At 42.2% G+C, this 23077-nt stretch overlaps 1 protein-coding gene across 4 annotated transcripts in view; it reads left to right on the forward strand.

The window, feature by feature from the left end:
• oscp1b (organic solute carrier partner 1b) overlaps positions 1-23077 on the forward strand; it is a 78029-nt gene that overhangs the window by 30231 nt on the left and 24721 nt on the right. For 3 of the 4 annotated variants that reach the window (XM_072548603.1, XM_072548602.1, XM_072548600.1), the window contains 4 exons: positions 6572-6726; positions 7161-7328; positions 14399-14479; positions 18353-18456. In XM_072548603.1, the coding sequence (XP_072404704.1) occupies positions 6572-6726; positions 7161-7328; positions 14399-14479; positions 18353-18456 (508 nt within the window). The remainder of the gene's footprint in view (positions 1-6571; positions 6727-7160; positions 7329-14398; positions 14480-18352; positions 18457-23077) is intronic. The other variant, XM_072548601.1, reaches the window with a different exon arrangement.

Genomic DNA, 23077 nt, shown 5'->3' on the forward strand with positions numbered 1-23077 from the left:
GTTGGAATCAATCATCAAGGAAGCAATATCAGGACATTTGGAAAGTCAAATCACTATCCATCAGAGTCAGCATAGTTTTATGAAGGGCAAATCCTGTTTGACTAATTTGCTAAAGTTCTTTAACGATGTAATAAGCAAAATAGTTAATGGGGATCCTGTAGATGTAATGTATCTGAACTTCCAGAAGGCGCTTGATAAGGTGCTGCACAAAAAGTTAATTCACAAGGTTGGATCAAATGGGATTAGGAATAATTTATTAGCTTGGATAAGTGACTGGCTGATAGGCAGAAGACAGAGTCAGAGTAATTTTTTTTTCTGGATGGCCATAAGTAACTAGTGTGATGCCCCAGGGTTCCTTGGACTCCAGCTATTTTCAAGATGCATTAGTGACTTGGATACAGGAATAGAAGGCTCTATATCCAAATTTGTAGATGTCATAAAAATAGGTGGATGGTGAATTCCAGTGAGGAAGTAAGATCCCTGCAAATGGATATAGATAGCTTAGGAGAGTGGGCCAAAATGTGGCAGATGGGGTTTAATATGGATAACAGCAAGGTCATGCATTTTGGTTAGACAAATGGGAAGGAGAGCTATTATCTAAAAGTTGAGAGACTTCAGGGTACAGAGGGATCTGGGTGTCCTTGTTCATGAGTCACAGAAAGCTAACATGCAGATACACAGATAATAAAGAAAGTGAAAGGAATGTTGTTTTTTACAGCAAAGGCAATAGAATGTAAAGGTAAGGAAGTATCGTTGCAACGATACAAGGCATTGGTGAGACCGCACCTGGAGTATTATGCACAGTTTTAGTCCCCTTATTTGAGGAAAGATGTAGTGGCATTGGAGGCAGTTCAGAGAACATTCACTAGATTGATCCCAGAGATGAGGGATTTGTCGTATGAAGAGAGATTGAACGGTTTAAGCCTATACTCTCTGGAATTTTGAAGAATGAGGGCAGATCAAATTGAGGTTTATAAGATGATAACAGGTATGGATAAAATATACATGGTGCGAATGCTTCCTCTTGTAGGGCATTCTAGGGTTAGAGGTCATAGTCTTAGGATAAGGGGTAGCAAATTTAAAACAGAGTTGAGGAAAAACTGCTTCTCCCAAAGGGTTATGAATCTGTGGAATTCAGTACCCCAAAGTGCTGTGGATGCTGGGATAGTGAGTAAGTTTAAGGAGGAGTTAGACAGATTTTTAATTGGTAATGTGTTGAAGAGTAATGAGGAAAAGGCAGGAAAATGGGGGTGAGGAGCATATCAGCCATGGTCGAATGGCGGAGCAGACTCAATGGACCAAATGGCCTAAATCTGCCCCATGTCTTATGAACTTAACCAGCAACATAAAGCAATGGGAGGCTATTGAGTTATTTCTTTGATATATATTTCACAAACATGAACAGTATGAACATGATGAAAGTTCTACAGCTATAAGCAATGTGATAAAGCAAGTCACTAATATACTTAAACAATGTGTCAGCAGCTGCTGGGATAAGAGTCTTAGGGTTCAGCCAGCACATGTTAAGATTCTTTATGATCTGTTGTGTACTGCACAGCAGCAATATAATTACACTGTGGCAAACAGGCAAATTCACCCCTGTAATCCTCAAAACACCTCTGAAAATTCAATCGCCAGACTGACCAGTCAGAAAGTTCATTTCCTAATGGCAAGTGGACTGCAGTGGTTCATGGAAACAACTCACCAATACCTTCTCAAGGGAATCTAGGGATGGTCAATAAAATCCTGGCCAGCCAGCGACGCCCACATCTCATAAATTAATTTTAAAAATCCACCCTCTTACCTTCCTCCTCTTCCCCCCCCCCCCCAGTAAAATGGACAATATTGGAGAGTGGCTGTACCACCAGTCATTGGCTGATTGTTTTCCATTTGCTGGTTCCAATATGGATCATTATGAACCTATATGAATATTAAATGCTGGAAAGAAGCATCTTGTGATTGGAGGGACAGTGAGCAATTCGGAAAATTTTGTCAGCAGTGAGACAGTTGGCAATAGAATCCAACCTGCCTTTAGCCCAGTCTGGGAGGCTGGTGTGGGGACAACCGCTTGTCAAGGCTGTGATGGGGAGCCAGGAGCTGCTCTTTGTCAGTGCAGCTGTCTGCCTTAGGGAGCGGTGGTTGCATTGTCACAGTAACTGTCTCAAGGAGGGCAAATGGTGGTGGTCGAGAAGGCAACAGTACAAAGGTGAAGGTTAGAAGGAAGGGATGGATAAAGGCGGGAGGTTGCAGGAAGGGGTCGGGTTTTGAGCAGGCTGTGTGGGGCTCTGAGGAGGGAGCTTACAAAAGGAGATGACATTTTTAAATGGATCAGCAAAAGAATACTAGCATCTAGGAGTAGTTTAAATCATTGATACAATGAATTCTTTACAAATGAATTGCAAAAACCACACATTTTACTTGAAAGTGTAAGCCGGAGAATGGATGTTTGGCTTATTAGTTTTCTTTTTACAACTTGTAGAGCGAGTGCCACTGCGTGTTGTTTTCCTGGCACTGGATTTTATACTTCAGGGATTCATACTGACGCCCCATTTGTTTGGGGGAAAAGAAAGTAACTGTCCAAAATCAGTTTGTGCATTGATTGTGCATGTCACTCAAATCATTTGCAAAAATGACTGCTAAGTCAAAACAAGAGCCACGTCCAATTGATTAGCAAATTGAGGATGGTCAATGGTTAACAATAATGTGATATAATTGTCAAAAACCGAAAAGGAACTGAAAATGTCACCTCATTCAAACTCTTTTGGTTTAGGCTCAAGTGCAGAATTTATGCCTATTTTCCATTCACAATATTCTTGCTGAGTCTTGGTCTTGTCAGTTCTGTAGATAAGTTTGTTATAATTTTTTTATTTTACATTTTATTGGTGAAACCTGATGTGAGTTTCTTTTATCGTAGAGCTTAAATCAGTCGTATGTGGTAACTCAGGGAATAGTGGGGTGCGATTTCCAGTATACTATATTCAGAGTCAAATAGAATGTGGAATCTCTCGCTTAAAGTAACAGTTGCTCAGGAGTTCATGTTTTAGGAAAGCCTGTCATGCATGCTGTAGTAATGAACACTGGATTGATTGTTTAATTTAAATCCACGATCAAGATTGGAGATGCAGTAAATGAGGAGTAACTGGATTTTAAAATTCTATCTTTGTGCATGCTTGATAGAAGTAAATTATTTGTGATCTCACAGGGAATGAAGTGTGAAGAATTTAAATCAAGATGGCAGTAGAATTCATTTTGAAAAAGCTTTTGCTTACTTATGCCTGCTGTGTTTTACCAATTTAAACAGTGATATAAGAAATTAATAGTCTCCTTGTGTGTTGTGGCTTCAAGTTAATTGTGGGTTGATATGGGTGACGTGGAAATGCAAAAAATGGAGGAGAGACCCATCAACAGCAATGGACAGGAATCATTAGCTGAGCAAAAGGGAAGATATTTTGGAAGCGTAATTGTTGAAAGTGGTATTCTCAGAACGTGTTAAGAGAAATTGGAAAATGGAATTTAGTCCTCACAGTGAATGAGGTGTGAAGAATTTCAATCAAGATGGCAGTCAAATTCAGTGGCCTTGCAATAGATAATGGTGGACAGTCCATTCCCTTTAAATAGAGATTTTTTAAGAAGGGAATGGAAGAAACAGTGAAGGTCCTGCATTTAAATAGATATTTACTCCAGGATACTGACAGTGTTAATATGGGTCAAACTTGGGTTGAAAGTGATTACAGCAAAAGCTGTGCTGGAGATGCCTCAAAATGTGTTTAAAATGAAATGTCCTGTGCAGTTAACAAACTGCTCACCCACCCCTGCAAGCACTCTCGACCACTGGACCTTATGGGCTGCTGATATCAGAGTGTGCATGCCCTCAGTGCTCTATGACCCATAGCTGCCTTTGAGAATGACTGCATCTTTCAGCTCCTGGTAACTGATGTCCTGCGCCAATATCTTCCAGATCCCAATGAAACATAGTCAACCTGAAAATTCTATTGCTGCAGATCCCTCTTGACCTGCTGAGTATTTTAATTTTCTATTTTTGTTTAAGATTTCCAGCATCTGTAATAATGTGTACTTGGTTTGATATTAATACAGTCTGCGAATAACAGTTTTGTTTCTCTTTTCCATAATGGTAGGATCAAAAAAGGGTGGATAAGCAAGCTTTTTGAATTTTTGTGCATGTGTGTATCCACTTGACTCTCCTTCACCCCAATTTGCAAAGGTTGGTATCTCACCAGGTTGAATGCAGCACGACACAGAAGTCATCATAAGTGACCCAAACTTAACATTGATCAAAGACTCTGTCTATAGGTAAACCTGAACTACCCAATAAAATAATGCATCATGTGAGCCGCAGGAGACTAAAACAGAAAGTGTGGCTCTAATGATATATGTTTTGACATTTCCTGAAAAAAACTGTAATAAGTGTGAGGGAGGTTTTATGTCTTGCTTATGCTAGTCTCGCACATATTTCCTGGCAGGTAATATACTTCCAACCCTCTGTTTGGTCTACTGTACACAACCTGTGGGTACAGCATTTTGGTTATTTTTCTGGTCACCAAACTCCCTTAAAGGCCTGCAAGGATAGCAGCTCAACACATTCTCAAATCTGTAATGGTGGATTTGAATGTGAATTCTGCCTGAGCTCCAAGACTGTGTCACTGTACTGTTCCTCCTCACCTCCTTTTAAGTCTTCATTCATTTCTCCAATTTATTTCCTTCCTTTGTGAAGTAACTGCACAGAGGCTGGAATCTTGTCACCAAGTCCCCTTTATTTACTTGTGCACAGTACATTGGCTGTGGCCAGCCAGCTCAGTCCTCTGAACTGAGGAGATTCTAAATTCCCTGTTTATAATTTATTTAACAGAACCTAATTTTCCAAATCAACCTGTTCAGAAATGTTATTACACACCAGTGGGGCAGGTGGGACTTAAACCTGGGATCCTTGGTTCAGGGCTAGGGACACTACCTCTATGCCCCAAGAGGGCTCCTATCCTCTGTTTATATAGTTTTTTAACGTTAGCAATTGTTTAATACTCATTTGCAGGTTGTTAATTACATTTTTTTTCAAAGCATTTAATTCACCTTCAACTATTTGCGATGGTGGGGTTCAAATCTGTGTCCAGAGAACATTAGCTGAGTTTCTGGATTAATTGTCTCAGGCTAATACTACTAGGCCATCAGTTCGCCTGCTTCCCGTTTTTTTTAATTCAACATTATACAAATTTACAAACACGTGATACACTAACAATTAACAGTTAAAAAAAACTACAAAAAAAAGGGTCCCAACAACAGATATCTCAAGTCCCCCCAAAACCAGCAGGAAAAGCAATACACAGAAGCAATAAGGCAAACCACTTAGCAATCCTCCAAAAAACACATTGCAAACAGCTGGAAAACAGGGCATAAAAGGAAACCCACACACCAGCACCCCCAGCAAAAATTAGTCACCCCAGAGATACACAAAACACAATGGAAACACTGTTCAATCAGAACCTATACAACAAGATACAGTGCATACACAGTAAAAAAAAGTACAAACCGCATTAGGCAGAATCCACTCATAAGGCAGAGCCTCCCCTGTTGATTTATTTATTTATTATTTTTGATTAGATTAGATTCCCTACAGTGTGGAAACAGGCTCTTCGGCCCAACCAGTCCACACTGACCTTCCGAAAAGTAACCATTTCCCTCTGACTGATGCACCTAACACTATGGGCAATTTAGCATGGCCAGTTCACCTGACCTGCACATCTTTGGGGAAATTGGAGCAAAACCCACGCAGACACAGGGAGAATGTGCAAATTCCACACAGGCAGTCGTCCGAGGCTGGAATCGAACCTGGGACCCTGGTGCTGTGAGGCAGCAGTGCTAACCAGTGAGCCACCGTGTTGCCCCTCGCCCCTGTTTATATATATTTTTTTGTTTTTCTTTTTTTTTTAAGAGGAAACCCACACAGACACAGGGAGAAGGTGCAAACTCCACACAGACAGTCACCCGAGGCTGGAATCGAACCTGGGACCCTGGTGCTGTGAGGCAGCAGTGCTAACCAGTGAGCCACCGTGCTGCCCCTCGCCCCTGTTTATACTTTTTTTTTCTTTCTTTTTTCTTCTTCTTTTTTAACCCCCACACTACCGCCTAAGTGCGGTAGCGCCCCTGTTTATATTGGTCAGCCAGGGCTTCCTTATTGGCTCAAGTTAACAACCCCAATCAAGGATCTCGTAGTCAACAGGTTCCCCCAGTTCCAATCACTGCACTTTGGTAAAGTGATGTCTGTCGTGTAGATTCATAGTTTTCCTCCACTAGCTGTTCTTGTTCCTATCACATGCACCTTTTTTTTTAATCAAGTCAAATATTGTAATCAGGATAAATATACTGGGTAAACCCCTACTGTTACCCTGAGCGCAGCTCAATTAACTCAGGACTGATCCAGGATTAAATTTGTGGTCTTAGTTCTAGATACATGTGATTGAGTTCTACCTTGGGCAGTTCCTCTATCCAGTACATCAATATAAAGGATTCTGATGAATTATTCATTAAATTATATGTAACTCTTTCTCTTTTTTCTTAGTAATGAATGACATTATCAGCACTATGTTTAATAAGAAGTTCATGGAGGAATTGTTCAAATCCCAAGAACTGTATTCCAAGAAAGCCCTAAGGACAGTGTTTGATCGGCTGGCTCATGCCTCCATTATGAGACTTAATCAGGCCAGCATGGACAAGGTGAATGGATCAGTTCAATATTTAATCCTTAGGGAAATATGGGAGTATTTTGGTTATAACATATGTAAATACAAATGGTTTCTAGTCTCCTCTAACAACATTGATCAGACAAAGCTGTTGGGAGTAATCACTATTCATTCTTTTTGACACCTGAGTATTAAATATTGCTATAGGAAAAAACAGGGGTAATCTGTCAGGCCCTCAACTGTGCAATCGATGAAAATTCACAATGCTAGCTCAAACACTAGCCCAACTTCACCCTTCACAAAAAGATATGGATGATGTCGTTGATCGCCTGTGCCAAGTGTCCACAGCTGAAGGGGTGGGAAAAGGATAAAATAATTCCAAGGTGATATTTGTTTCCAGAAAAGAATATTGTTCATGTAATTTAATGTGCAGTAAGTATCTGAGCTTTGTTTCTCTATAATCTCCAGCTCTATGACCTGATGACAATGGCATTCAAGTACCAAGTCCTGCTTTGTCCAAGGCCTAAAGACATCTTATTGGTCACATTCAATCATATGGATGCAGTTAAGGAATTTATTCGTGACTCGCCAAGCATTCTCAACCAGGTAGATGAGATATTCCGACAGCTGATCGAGGTGGGTTTTATCTTCACTTGATTCGAAGTCGGTGTGGCTGAGGCCAATGTTGGCCCAGGCATGCGAATTGAAAACATCACGTCATATTGGCTGCAAGCGTCATTATGTGAACCACCTATCAGGAATTACGGAGACAGATGGTGGGGAGGACTGTTTCTGGACAGGTTCCTTGACAACATGCAAAAGATTTGGAAAAGTGGTCAAGGATCGAATTATTTTGGCGAGATGGGTAATGACAGCAGGAAGGGAGGAACCCAGGAACTGAGCAGAAAGGAATGTTCACAAAGTTGCTTGTCAGGGACCATTAAAGCAAGTTGGATGATCAATAGTTCTGTGGGAATAGGTTTAACACAAAATCATAAGGCCATGCAGAGAATTAAAAGAGAAGTTAGCAAAATATGCAAATTTTGCATTGAAACAAGGAGGGAATCTTAGACGGTAAGGCAAAGCAATGAGCAACCCAGCAAGAGCGAAAATGCTACTTGACCTAAATCTGACTCACCTACCTGTTGCAGATGCACCTGTCCATGTCCATGTTGGACTGGAGTGGACAAAATTAAAAATCACACAACATCAGGTTGTAGTCCAACAGGTTTATTTGGAAAGACTAGCTTTCGAAGCGCTGTGTCTTCATCAGATGGTTGTGAAGCAGGACAGTAAGACACAATTTATGGCAAAATATTACAGTGCTACAATGATACATTGAACAAATCATGATTGTTAAATCTTTCACCTTTTAGAATGGATTTGCTGGTTTCAGTCCTTTAATACGTAAATCCCAAAACATTTTTAAAATCACATTCTCAAGATAATTTACGCTTTTATAATAAAAGATGACATCTCAGCTCAGACAATGCGTTAAAGGTGTGAGTCAGACTAATCTTGAGGCAGACTGGTTCTGTTTCCAAAGTGGAATTTCCAAAGTGTGCATGTGAATGTGAGTGCACATCAGAGAGTGTGTTTCCATTTGTGCAGGTTTGGTAAAGTGTTTGTGCAAGCGTGTTGGGGCATAGGTGTGTGTGTGTGTGTGTGTTTGTTTCACCTGTAGTGTGACATGACCCCAAGGTTGAGGCCATCCTCATGGCTATCAGCCTCTGCCACTCTACATTGTTGCCTGTCCTTAGGTCCGCCTTGGAGGTTGGTCACCTGAAGGTCCAAGGCCGAATATTCTTTACCATTGAAGTGTTCCCTGACTGGGAGGGAACACCACTGTCTGTTGATTGATGTGCGGTGTCCATTCATCTGTTGTCATGAGCATCTGCTTGGTCTCACCAAAGTACCATGCCTTGGGGCATCCTTGCCTGCAGCGTATGAGATAGACACCATAGACTGAGTCACATGAGTACCTGCTGTCAATATGGTGGGTGGTGTCCCCATGTGTACTGGTGGTATCCATGTCAATACTCTGACACGTGTTGCAGTGGTTGCCATGACAGGGTTGTACGGTGTTGTGGTTGTGGTCCTGAAGGCTGGGCAGTTTGCTGCGAACAATGATCTGTTTAAGGTTTGGTGGTTGTTTAAAGGCAAGAAGTGGAGATGAAGGGAGGGTCTTGGTGAGGTGTTCATCTCATCGATAATGTGTTGCAGGATGCGAAGAACATGGCATAGTTTTCTGGCTCCCGAGAAGTACAGGACAATAAAGAGTACCCTATTGGTTGCAGCTTGTGGTCTGTCTCCTGAGGAGGTCATTAAGGATTCTCGCTGTGGCACGTTGGAACTGGTAATTGATGTGTTGAGCATCATACCCTGTTCTTATGAGGGCATCCTTGAGCACCTTCAGGTGTCTGTCATGTTCTTTCACACTCATGAAGACCCTCTCTCATACGCAGGCTGTTTCTCACCTGCACACACATACACCTCCCACACTCACAGCCATGCACGCACCCTCTCACAGGCCTATGCCCCATCACACTCACTCACACACACTTTACCAAGCTTGTACATACGTAACTGTGCATTCTCTCACATGCACTCACACACACACGCCACACACTCACATGCACACTCTGTCTTTCGCTCCTGCACGTGCGCACACATATAGGTTTATGGGGTGAATTTGTATTTGTAGAATTATATTTGCAGATACTTCCTATTTTGCTCAAAAAATGCAGAACCTGCAAGCAGTCAGTGCAGGCAGTGAATCCATATAATATTTGTAAACTCCACTTTGGAATTAGAACTGGTCTGACTCACACCTTTAAGGCATTGTCTGTGCTGAGATGTCACCTTTTGTTATAAAACCTTAAATTATCTTAAGAATAGAACTTAAAGAAATTCTGCAATCTACATATTCAAGAACCAAAGCCAGCAAATCCATTCTAAAAGATGAAAGACTTAACAATCTAGGTTTGTTTAATGTATCATTGTAGCACTGTAATCTTTTGCTATAAATTGTGTGCCTTATGGTTCTGTTTCACAACCATCTGATGAAGACGCAGTGCTTCAAAAGATAGTGCTTCCAAGTAAACCTGTTGGACTATAACCTGGTGTTGTGTGATTTTTGACCATGTCATTGTTGGTAGGAGTAATCACTGCATAGTCCGTCTTGAGACAAAAGTCTAGTTTTGGTAATGAGGACACTCAATGTCATGTTGTGTGGCGCTATACTATATTGGATAGATTCAGAATCTATCTAACAACTCAAAATTGAGCTTCCATAAGACATTGTGAGCTGTCAACAGCAGCATAATTGCATTTGACCACTATCTGTAACCTCATAGTCTGGCACATCCCTCATTCTACTATTACCATTAAGCTGCTGGTAATGCAGAGGCAGGTCTAGGCATAACTAAAAATATGTTCCCAACCTGCTGAAGGTACAACACAGGACTACAAACATACTAAACAGCAGAAGTGGCACATTATCGACAGCTAAGCAGTTCCACAATAATAGACCAGGTCAAACCTCTACATTCCTGTCGTATCCAGTTGTGTTTGGGGTCAACAGCTAAATTGCTAACTGGAGAATGAGCTTTGACAATCATTCTGATCCTCATGGATGGGGTAAACCAGAATATCAGTGCTAAAAATGAGTCTAAAGTATTTACAATCATCTTCAACTAGAAGTACAAAGGGATGATCTGATTTCAACCACTTCCTGAAGTCTCCACCATCACAGATGCCAGTCTTGGGCCAATTTGATTTTCTCTATGTGAGACCAACAAGCAGCTGATTACATTGGATACAGCAAGGGTTGTGCACTCTGATATTACCCCAGCCGGATGTTGAAGACTTGCAGTTCAGGACAAGCTATGCCGTGAATCAGACTGTTCTGTTTCAGCTGCAACAATGGCAACTACTTGGGCATGTTGAAAATTGCCCAAATGTGTTCTATCCCCAAAGTGTAGTAGTATTAATCCTCAAATACAGGACTTAATCAAGATGATGGCGGAGTGGCATGGCTGCATGTGGGCTCTTGAGCCTGTGACTCGTCCGCACCCGTCTGCTTGCTTCTTTTTTTTTGCTTCTGTTCTTTTTTGTCCTTTTCATTTTCTTGTTCGGTTTTCTTTTCTTTAAAGGCTTTAGTAGTAGGTTAATCAGAAGCATTGGCATGGCAACGAGAGCAGGTCGTGCACAGAATGGTGGCAGCCTCTTGGCAGTCAGCAGCAATGGACGTAACTCCTCTCAGCGATTAGAGGCAGCAGCAGCAAGGACACCCTCTCAGTGTTCAGGGTGACATTTCAGAGGAGGGTGGCTGGAGCAGAACTTGTGGCAAGGCAGTGGCGGCCTAGCCTGGCCTGGCCAGAGTGGAGAAGAACCAGTGACTCCTGGTTGCGGTCGCGGCAGGCCCAGAGCTAGGGATTCTTGTTTATTGACGAGGTGGCGGCAGCGGAGCCAGGAACTCCTGGTTTTGGGGCGAATGTAGTTCAGCATGGGACATTGCAGTGGTATCGATGAGGTCAGACCAGTACCAAAGAGATGGTGCCTAAAGTGTGGTGACTCTCACATTGCTGCATCCAGTGCAGGTAGTGGCGTGGCGATGGAGGCGCAGTTGGTGTTGATGAGCCAGCTCAGGATTCACGGTGGAGGCAGCGGAGGGGAAGATAGACTCTCTTTCAGTTATATCTTTTTATTCTAAAACTATTCAAAATGGCACTGGTTTGTGGTGACAGTTGAAACTTTTCACTGTATTTTCACTGTAAAATGCAAGTGACAATAAATCATTCAAATCAAATAATCCAATTCATTCATACCTATCTTATTAACTTAATTTGGTTCATCAGAAAAATTAATGAATGGTGTTGCTGACAGCATTCTTGAGCAGCACATACTCAACAATAATTTGAATTCTGTTTATCTGCCACTCATCTCAGATTGCACTACATCATTTGTCCAAACATAGAAAGAAAAGTTAAGTTCCAGAGGGGAAGTGAGAATATCTGCCCTTGAAATCAGGCAACATTTGACCAACAAAAACAGAAGTTGCTGGAAAAGTTCAGCAGGTCTGGCAGCATCTGTGAAGAGAAATCAGAGTTAAAGTTTCAGGTCCAGTGACCCTTACTCAGCACAGTTCTGAGGAAGGGTCACCAGACCCAAAACATTAACTCTGATTTCTCCTCACAAATGCTGCCAGATCTGCTGAGCTTTTCCAGCAACTTCTTTTTTGTTTCTGATTTATACCACCTGCATTTCTCTCAGTTTCTAATTCAACATGAGAGCCCTGAGAAAACTGAAGTCAATGGTAATCTGAGGAAGACTCTCCAATGGTTTGAATTGTACCAAGCACAAAGGAAAATGTTTGAGAGTTTTGGAGGTCATTCATCTCGAGTTCCTCCAGATTGTGTCCTCAGCCTGGCTATCATTGGTTTCATCAGTGATCTTCCTTTGTAAAACCAGAAGTGGAGAATAGTTCATTATGAAGGGTGATTTTGTGGAGTAATTGGAAATCCCTAGTGAAATAGGGCTGTGTTGGCACAGCTTCATCAAAGGGAGATCATGCCTGACCCATCTGTTAGACTTCTTTGAGGAGGTAACAAGCAAATTTGACAAAGGAGAGCCATTGGATGTGATCTATTTGGATTTCTAGAAGGCCTTTGGCAAAGTGCTGTAAAGAGGCTGCTGAATAAGATGATAATCCATTGTGTTGGCAGGTATTAGCATGGATAGAAGATTTAGACCACACTCATTCATATTATAAATTAACAATCTGGACAAAGGAACTAAGGACATTGTTGCTAAGTTTGCAGATGACACAAAGATAGGTGGAGGGACAGAGAGTATTGAGGTGGGGAGGCTGCAGAAGGAGTTGGAGAGTGGGCAAAGAAGTGGCAGGTGTAATAGAGTGTGGGAAAGTGTGAGGTTATGCACAACGTTAGGAAGAATAGAGGCATAGACTGTTTTCTAAATGGGGAGCAGCTTCAGAAATCTGAAGCACAGAGGGATCCCTTTACTGCATAAGGTTAAAATGCTGGTTCAGTTGGCAGATAGGAAGGCAAGTGCAATATTAGCATTCATTTCACGAGGGCTAGAACACAACAGCAGAGAAGTACTGAAGCAGAAAAGGGTCACGTTAGACCACACTTGGAATATTGTGAGCAGTTTTGGGCTCTACCTGAGGAAGGATGTGCCGTGAATGGAGTCCAGAGGCAGTTCACAACAACGATCCTGGGAATGAAGAGCTTATTACATTAGGAATGGTTGAGGACTCTGGTTCTGTACTGGATGGAGATTGGAAGGATGAGGGGGGCATCCGATTGAAAAAGACAGAATACCAAGATGCTTGGTACTAATAGGAGAGACCAGGACCCTCAGACTGAAGGGATGACCCTTTAGAACTGAGATTAGAAAGAATTTTTCAGCAAGAAGGTGGTGATTCTGTGGAATTTATTGCCGCAGAAGGCTGTGGAAACCAAGTCATTGAGTGTCTAAGCTGGAGACGGAGACAGGTTCTTATTCCGTAATGGGATCAGTAGTTTTGGGAAGAAGGCAGGAGAATGAGGTTGAGAAACATATCAGCCATGAGTGAATGTTGGAGCAGACTTGATGGGCTGAATTGTCCAATTCTGCTCCTATATCTTCTGGTCTTATGTTTGTTAAGTTTTATATGATATTTGCAACTCCTTTGATGGCGGAACAATCTATGACCATACAAACAGGGACAACGTTCAGGTTTGTGCTGTTAAGTACCAAGTTACACTACTGTAACAGAGGTGAAAGGTAATGACCATCTCCAATGTATAGGTGTGTCGTAGGAGATGGAGGGTAGGGTAAAAGGTTTAAAGAGAGGGTGTAGTGGAGAAAACTCGTGGGGGTTCTGTTTGTGAGATCCTGGAGTTGTGATTTTCGCAGAGGTGAGTAGTACTTAATGGGACTTGTTGTGGTCCAAGCTGACAATGAATAGCCAAACTGGTTGTATTTCAAACTCCAAATATGACTCTTGGAATTGAAAGTTGTAGCCATTACAAGAGGAAAGACCGTGCTGGATGTGTGTGTATGATTTTGCTGGTGACAAATGCATCAGAGTAGGGATGAGATTGTGATTGGACTTTGTCCACTGACATAAGCTCCCACAGAAATGCATGACCCCAATTCTCACCAACATACAGTTTCTTCATACAAAAGATGTGAGCTGCCAGACAGAAACCCCTGCCCCCACCTCACCCCCACTCCCCCTGCAATCATTCTCCTCACATCTATCTCCCATGAATGCTTGCAAACTTGGAAACTGTAGCCTCAGCTCTTCTAATTTCTGAACTTGAAAAACAGATAAATATTGTCCTCTTCAAGGTTAATGTCGAACAGTCAGCAAGATGCTATTTTGCAGCAATGAAAGGGAAGTTGTTTTCTACTGTTCAAATGTGGTAAACTTAAGGAACTCTTCAATTAAAAGGAAAATCAAGATAGTACAAGCATGCAAAGATAATAGGAGCCATCAAAGATTACCAGCTGATGAACATCTCTATACTCGGCCTTTGGAGGAACTGTAAAAATTCTGACTTGGGCACTTACACCAAGTGATAGCCCCACACTTGGTAGGGCATCTAGTCAACTGTGTTTAGTGCTGTGAAACAGATTGCATGTTTCTGATTTGGAATGTAATACATGTCTTTTTGCCTTTCTCTGATTAACAGACATACAGCTGCCTACCTGCAGGAGAGTTTCAACTCATCAGACAAACCCTGCTGGTTTTCTTTCAGGATCTTCATATCCGAGTAAGTATACCAGGTCCCTTCAAGATCTGTGATCCATCAGGCACATAACATAGAACTTACTGAGCCCACAGTTTCACGGTTGTGTTGCAAAATATTTACTGTGCCGGCAAAGAGTAGATGAGAACTTTATGCTTCTTTTATGGTGCCTCTTTATAGTGCAGAAAGACCATCTACAGAGAGATGGGCTCATATTAACTTTGGTAACTGTTTCAAATTGATCACTTTTGTGCATAGTTGAGGGTGTGGAGCTGGAAAAGCACAGCTGGTCAGGCAGCATCAGAGGAGCAGGAGAATCGACATTTCAGACATAAGCCCTTCCTCCTGCCCGAAACATCAATTCTCCTGCTCCTCGGAATCTGTCTGACCTGCTGTGCTTTTCCAGTGCCACACTTTCGACTCTGATCTCCAGCATCTGCAGTCCTCACTTTCTCCCACTTTTGTACATAGCCCACTTTTTTTTCTTTTGATTAAAGTTAGAGTTTGGGACAAACAAAAACAAAGGAAATTATCATAATCCATATTAGGGCAACTCTGGTAAATTCTTGTTGCGTTCTTCCCCAGTTTACCCCCTGCTTCAGCCCAAGCAATCAAGCGGGCTCCAAGATTCGTACAGCTGTATAGCATGGAAACTGTACACGTTTCACTTTGGTCCAACTCATCCACGCCAACCAGATATCTCAATGCGACCCAGTCCCATTTACCAGCTTCTGGTCCATATCCATAGAGTCATAGAGATGTACAGCATGGAAACAGACCCTTCGGTCCAATCTGTCCGTGCCGACCAGATATCCCAACCCAATCTAGTCCCACCTGCCAGCACCCGGCCCCTATCCCTCCAAACCCTTCCTATTCATATACCCATCCAAATGCCTCTTAAATGTTGCAATTGTACCAGCCTCCACCACATCCTCTGGCAGCTCATTCCATGCATGTACCACCCTCTGTGTGAAAAAGTTGCCTCTTAGGTCTCTTTTATATCTTTCCCCTCTCAGCCTAAACCTATGCCCTCTAGTTCTGGACTCCCCGACCCCAGGGAAAAGACTTTGTCTATTTATCCTATCCTTGCCCCTCATAATTTTGTAAACCTCTGTAAGGTCACCCCTCAGCGTCCGACACTCGTGAAAAAACAGCCTCAGCCTGTTCAACCTCTCCCTGTAGCTCAAATCCTCCAACACTGGCAACATCCTTGTAAATCTTTTCTGAACCCTTTCAAGTTTCACAACATCCTAAACCCTTCCTATTCATGTACCCATCCAGATGCCTTTGAAAACGTTGTAATTGTACCCACCTCCACCACATCCTTTGGCAACTTGTTACACACATGTACCACCCTGTGCATGAAAATGTTGCCCTTCAGGTCCCTTTAAAATCTTTCTCCTCTCACCTTAAGCCTATGCTCTCTAGTTTTGGACTCCCCTACCCGGGAAAAAGACCTTAGCTATTCACCCTGTCCATGCCCCTCATGACTTTATAAACCTCTATAAGGTCAACAACTGTCTTAAATCATAATGCCAATCACTGCTAGCTCCACTTTTGCTATCTACAACTTAAAGCATCCTCGCATCTTAGTCAGCTCTATTTGAAAGAATTGTAGAGTATATAGTTGGAGTACACCTTGGTGATTTGTTCCAGATGTTGGGACTGAGTGAAGAAATAATCCTTGTCTTGGAAGCTAACTTTTCTAGTTTATTTGATAGTTGAATATTCTTCTGACACTATTATCTCAGAATGAGGATTGAATATTTGAAAAGCTCAGCAGGTCTGTTCCGAGGAAGGGTCACTCAAGCCGAAAGTTAACTCTGATTTCTCTTTAGGTGCTGCCAGACCTGCTGAGCTTTTCTAGCAATTTCTGTTTTTATTTCTGATTTACAGCATCTGCCGTTCTTTCAGTTTTATTGAATACTTGAGGACAATAATTACTCTGTAGCAGCAAGAGTGAGCAACTACAGGATAGGAGGAATAAAAGAAAAAATTAAAGCAATGATGCAAGAAATACATGATCCCTTTTCTCTTGAAAAGGTCTGAGAGATAATTGAAGAAGTTTTTAAATTGAGGCTTTGATAGAGTTGTCATAGAGAAATATTTCCTTTTGTGGAAAAAGTATAACTAGTGGTCATCACTAGAAGTTGCCAAAAAGCAACAAGAAGTAACATTTATGCCACACATATGCCGGGAGATGACCATTTCCATTAAAAGATAATCTAACCACTGCCCTTGACATTCACTGGTGTTTTCATCACTGAATCCCCCCACTATCAACATCCCGAGGTTACTATTGACCAGAAACTCAACTGGAATTACCACATAAACATGATACCTGCAAGAGCAGGTCAGAGGCTAGCAACACTATGGTGAGAAACTCACTTCCTGACTCCCTTAAACCTTGTCCACGACTTACACAGCATAAGTCAGAAGTGCAGTGGAAATTCCCCACTTGCCTGGATGGGTGCAGCTCCAACAACGCTCAAGAAGCTTGACACCATCCAGGACAAAACAGCCTGCATGACTGGCACCGCACCCTCCACCAATGACAGTCAGTAGCAGCAGTGTGTAATATTATGAAGATACACTGCAGAAATTCACCAAATATCCTCAGATAACATCTTTCAACTGTTCTATTGAGAAGGACAAGGGCAGCAGATACATGGGAACACCACCATCTATACGTTTCCCTTCAAACCACTCACTATTCTGACTTGGAAATATATTGCTGTTCCTGCAGCGTTGGTGGGTTGAAATCCTGGAATTCCATCCCTAATAGCATTCTGGGTCTACATACAGCACACTAAGTGTGGAAGTTCACCACATCTCCTCGGAGGCAATTAGGAATGGCCAATAAATGCTGGCCAGCCACTGATGCCCATATGCTAGGAATGAATTTTTAAAAAGTCCAATAGGGAATTTCAATGCAGTTTCATCACCTGAAGAGTGGTGAGAATGTGGAACATGCCACTGTGTGGAGTGACTGAAGTGCCTATTATAAATTAGCCATTCCCAAGAAACAGCAGATAAGGTCAGAAGACATGAAGTGACATTAATCCCTCCTCCATGACCACACTTCCCAACGTTGTCGAACCAATCTGATTTATCTAATCAAATTACTAGTGTTGGACATTATCTGTGGCAGTTCTAATCAGATGTTCTTTGCTGTAGTTATGCATTTGCTTAATTATATCAAAAGTTTCCTGAGTGGCTTCTGAAAGCAGCACTGGTGAAGGTGGATGCTGATTTAGCAGCCTACTGCACCCTGCTCACACAGAACCTGGGATTCTCATTGCAGACGTTTATATTTATATGATTTGTTACGTGTTGACTTATTATTTGCTGACATTAATAGTTATATGCTCAGTGTTACCATGCTTCATTATTGGTCTGTTGTCTTTGTGGGTATCTGAGACTATGTTATCCGTTTGGGAATTGACAGATGAATTTCAAGGGAACCTAGGCAAATATGAGGAAGGAGGGATTATAGGGCTACAATGATACATTTAAAGGCAGAAGGATGGGAAGATTTTTGAGTGGAGCACAAATACAGATTGAACAAAAGCAGAAATTACTGGAGAAACTCAGCAAGTCTGACAGCATCAGTGGAGAGAAAGCAGAGCCAATATTTCGGGTCCAATGACTCTTCTTCAGAACAGAATGGACAAAGGGTCACTGGACCCGAAACGTTGACTCTGCCTGCTCACCACAGTTGCTGCCAGATCTGCTGAGTTTCTCTAGCAATTTCTATTTTTATTTCCGATTTCCAGCACATCTGCAGTTCTTAGTTTTATTTTCATGATAGATACATTGTCGAGTTGGCTGATTTAGTGCTGTATATCTTGTGCATTATGGCACCGTCAGTAATGGTGATAAATGGTTTCTCCACAGGTGTCCATCTTTCTGAAAGATAAAGTTCAGAATTCCAATGGACGATTTGTGCTGCCAATTTCTGGACCTGTTCCTTGGGGAACAGAGATCCCTGGATTGATCAAGTAAGTCACATCGTCTTCCTCCTCTAAACTCTATGCTCATTGTAATTTTTCCATTCGTGATCCCCTGTGCACACTCTCACCAATTTAATTTTGATCTTCACTGTGGTAGAAAGAAGACAATTTGGTTCAATTGTTTATGATTTATTGTTCCTTGCTCCTCCATAAATCCCACTATTTAGATCCTGGCACGTATTTCCATGGCCACAGAGGAGTATGTTTTCTTTTTGAGTGTTGTTTAGTCATCTTTCTGTGCAGCAGATATAAAACATCAAAAGGCCACTGATGGTCCACCCTATACTCAACTATCCATGAAAGGGAATTTGTATTTCCCCACCATACCATTGACGTTGCCCTCTAATAGCAGTAACAGGATAGGTCAGAGTCAGCATGGATTTATGAAGGGGAAATCATGCTTGACTAATCTTCTGGAATTTCTTTGAGGATGTAACTCTGAAGATGGACAAGGGAGATCCAGTGGATGTAGTATACCTGGACTTTCAGAAAGCCCTTGATAAAGTTCCACATAGGAGGCTAGTGAGCAAAATTAGGGCTCATGGTATTAGGGGCAAAATACTGACATGGATTGAAAATTGGTTGGCTGACAGGAAACAAAGAGCAGCGATAAACGGCTCCCTTTCGGAATAGCAGGCAGTGACCAGTGGTGTGCCGCAGGGATCAGTGCTGGGACCACAGCTTTTACAATGTACATTAATGATATAGATGAAGGTATTAAAAGTAATATTAGCAAATTTGCTGATGACACAAAGCTGGGTGGCAGGGTGAAATGTGAGGAGGATGTTAGGAGAATACAGGGTGACCTGGACAGGCTAGGTGAGTGGACGGATGCATTGCAGATGCAGTTTAAAGTGGATAAATATGTGGTTATCCACTTTGGTGGCAAGAACAGGAAGGCAGATTACTACCTAAATGGAGTCAAGTTAGGTAAAGGGGCAGTACAATGAGATCTAGGTGTTCTTGTACATCAGTCAATGAAAGCAATCATACAGGTACGGCACGCAGTGAAGAAGGCTAATAGCATGCTGGCCTTCATAACAAGAGGAATTGAGTATAGAAGCTAGGAGGTCCTTCTGCAGCTGTACAGGGCCCTGGTGAGACCGCATCTGAAATATTGTGCGCAGTTTTGGTCCCAAATTTGAGGAAAGACATTCTGGCTATTGAGGGAGTGTAGCGTAGGTTCACGAAGTCAATTCCCGGAATGACTATCTTACGCTGAAAGATTAGAGCGGCTGGGCTTGTATACGCTTGAGTTTACAAGGCTGACAGGAGATCTGATTGAGACGTATAAGATTATTAAAGGATTGGACACTCTGGAGGCAGGAAACATGTTTCTGCTGATGGGTGAGTCCTGAACCAGAGGACACAGCTTAAAAATAAGGGGTAGGCCACTTAGAACAGAGTTGAGGAGAAACTTCTTCACCCAGAGAGTGGTGGGTGTGTGGAATGCTCTGCCCCAGAAGGCTGTGGAGGCCAAATCTCTGTATACGTTCAAGAAAGAGTTGGATAGAGCTCTTAAGGATAGTGGAATCGAGGGTTCTGGGGATAAGGCAGGAACAGGATACTGATTGAGGATGATCAGCCATGATCATAATGAATGGTGGTGCTGGCTCGAAGGGCAGAATGGCCTACTCCTGCACTTATTGTCTATTGTCTAAATTAATGATTTTGTTTTCCCGATCATACACCAAAGCCCATTCCAAGCATTAACTCACTTGTATTGATACCATTCTTCCCAGTATGTGCATAAAATAATGTAGTTCCAAGAGATTGGAAAGCTATTCTATTTAAAAAAAGAGGTGAAAAACAGTTGACTATAGGCCAGTTATCTTAATATCCGTTTACGGGAAAGTCTATTATAAAGAATGTAATAGCAGAGCATTTAGAAATATATCATATAATCAAGCAGAGTCAGCATGGTTTTATGAGGTGGAAATTATCCCTGACAAATTTACTCACTCTTTGCGGAGATAATAAGTATGTTAAAACGGAAGCACTGGATGTAATATATTTGGATTTTCAGAAGGGGTTTGATTAGGTATCATACATTAGACTGCTTGAGATAGCATTGATGGAATATTGGCTAAATACTAGAGCTGGGATAAGAGGGATATTTTCAGGATGGCAACCAGTAACTGGTGAAATGCCTCAGGAATCAGTGCTAAGGCCACAGTGATTTACAACACATTTAATGACTTGGTTGAGGAAAACAAATGTGCTGTTGCCAAATTTGCAGATGATACAAAAATGGGTAGGGAGGAGTGTAGTGAGGAAGATTCAGTCTGCAGAGGGATTTGGCAGGTTAAGTGAGCTGGAATACAATGTGGGAAAAACATGATATGTACTTTGGCAGGAAAAATAGAGAATGGAGAAAGATTTCAGAAAGCTACAGAACAGAGACTTTCAGATTGCTCGTGCATGATTCACAAAAAACTAGCATCCAAGTTCAGTGAGTAACATGGAAGACAAATGGACTGTTGGCCTTTACTTCAAAGAGAGTGGTGTATAAACGTCTTGCTAAAACTGTGCAAGGCACTTGTCAGACTGCACCTGAAATACTGTGAGCAGTTTTGGTCATCTTATCCAACGAGTGATATACTGGCATTGGAAAAGGGTCCGGAGAAGGGTCACTAGGCTGATCCCAGGTTTGAAAGAGGACTGTCTTAGGAGATGTTGAGTAGGTTGGGCAACTAGTCATTGGAGTTTAGAAGAATGAGAGTTAACCTTATTGAAATGTACAAGATACTTAGAGAGAGATTGTTTCCCCTTGTGGCAGGGTAGGACCAGAGGGAATAATCTCAGAATAAAAATATGCCCATTTAAGACAGATGAAGAGGAATTTCTGCTCTGAGAATGGTGAATCTGTATGTTTTTCACAGTGGAAGGCTGTTGGGGCTGTTTTGTTAAGTATATTAAAGGCTCTGACATATTTAATCAGTAATCAAGGGTTATGGGGAACAGGCAGGAAAACTGATTTGAGGATTATCATATCAATCATGATCTCGATGAATGGCAGAGCAGACTTGATGGCCTGGAAGGCCTACTTCTGGTCCTATATCTTATGGAGTTATCAAGAACAAACTTGATGACTGTGTGTATGATGATAGCTTGGTAAGCAGCCAAGATTGATTAGAAGGGGAAGATCCTGCCTGACCAATTACTTGTACTTTATTGAGGTGATTAATGCCAACTGGTCCTTGTGATGTATACATTTAAACTTCCAAAAACCCTGTAACAAAACTCCTCATGACAGTCACAGTCTACTCTCGAATATCAGTAAAATGATAAATGATGTCATTATCAGTGCTATCAAGCCACACCTACTTAGCAATAACTTGCTCAATGCTGATCAGTTTGGGTTCTGCCAGGGCCACTCTGCTCCTGTCCTTCTTATAGCCTTGATTCAAACATGGACAAAAACACTGAATTCCAGAGATGAAGTGAGAGTGTGGCATCAAGGAGCACTAGCAAAACTGGAATCAGTGGGTATCAAGTGGCGAAGTCTCTAGTGGATGGAGTCACACGTGACACGTAGGAAGATGGTCATGGTTGTTGGAGGCCGGTCATCTCAGGAGTTCCTCAGGGTAGTGTTTGAGGCCCAACCATCTTCAGCTGCTTCATCAATGACCTTCCCTCCATCACAAGATCAGATGTGGGGATATTCAACAATGATTATGCAATGTTTAGCACCATTCATGACTCCTCATATACTGAAGCCATTCATATTCAAATACAACAAAATGTGTACAGTAGCCAGGCTTAGGTTGACAAGCAGCAAGTAACATTCATGCCACACAAATGCCAGGCAATGACCATCTCCAGTAACAGATAATCTAAAAATTACCCCTTAACATTGAATCGTGTTACCATTACTGAATTCTCCACTATCAGCATTCTAGGGATTACCATTGGCCAGAAACTCAACTGGACTTCCCACATAAATGCAATGGCTACAAGAGCAGGTCAGAGGGAGGTATCCTGCAGTAACTCACCTCCTGACTCCCCAAAGTCTGTCCACCATCAATAAGGCACAAGTCAGGAGTGTGATGGAATACTCCCCACTTGCCTGGATCACTGCAGCTTCAACAACACTTGAGAAGCTTGACACCTTCCAGAGCGAAGCAGCCCCCTTGATTGACACCAAATCCACAAGCATCTATCCTTCCACCAGCGACGCTCAATGGCAGCAGCATGTGCTATCTACAAGAGGCACTGCAGAAATTCACCAAAGATCCTTAGACAGTACCTTTCAGACCTGCAATCAGATACATGGGAACACAACTAGCTACAAGTTCTCCTGCAGATCAGTCATCATCCTCACTGGAAATATATCACTGTACCATCACTGTCACTGCGTCGAAATCCTGGAATTCCCTCCCTAGGGGTATTGTGAGTCAACCTGCAGTGCATGGACTGCAGAGGTTCAAGAAGGCAGCTCACTCCCACCTTCTCAAGGGCAACTAGGGATGAGTATTAAATTCTTGCCAGCCAGCAAAACCCACGTCCCAGCAGTGAATAACAAGCCATGCAAGAATGAGCTGCAACTTGCGACACTGCAAATATTAATCAAAGGGGTTATGTCAGGATGATGGGACATTGTTGCAGG

This window comes from Chiloscyllium punctatum, chromosome 27 (assembly GCF_047496795.1).
Source record: "Chiloscyllium punctatum isolate Juve2018m chromosome 27, sChiPun1.3, whole genome shotgun sequence".
NCBI lineage: Eukaryota > Metazoa > Chordata > Chondrichthyes > Orectolobiformes > Hemiscylliidae > Chiloscyllium > Chiloscyllium punctatum.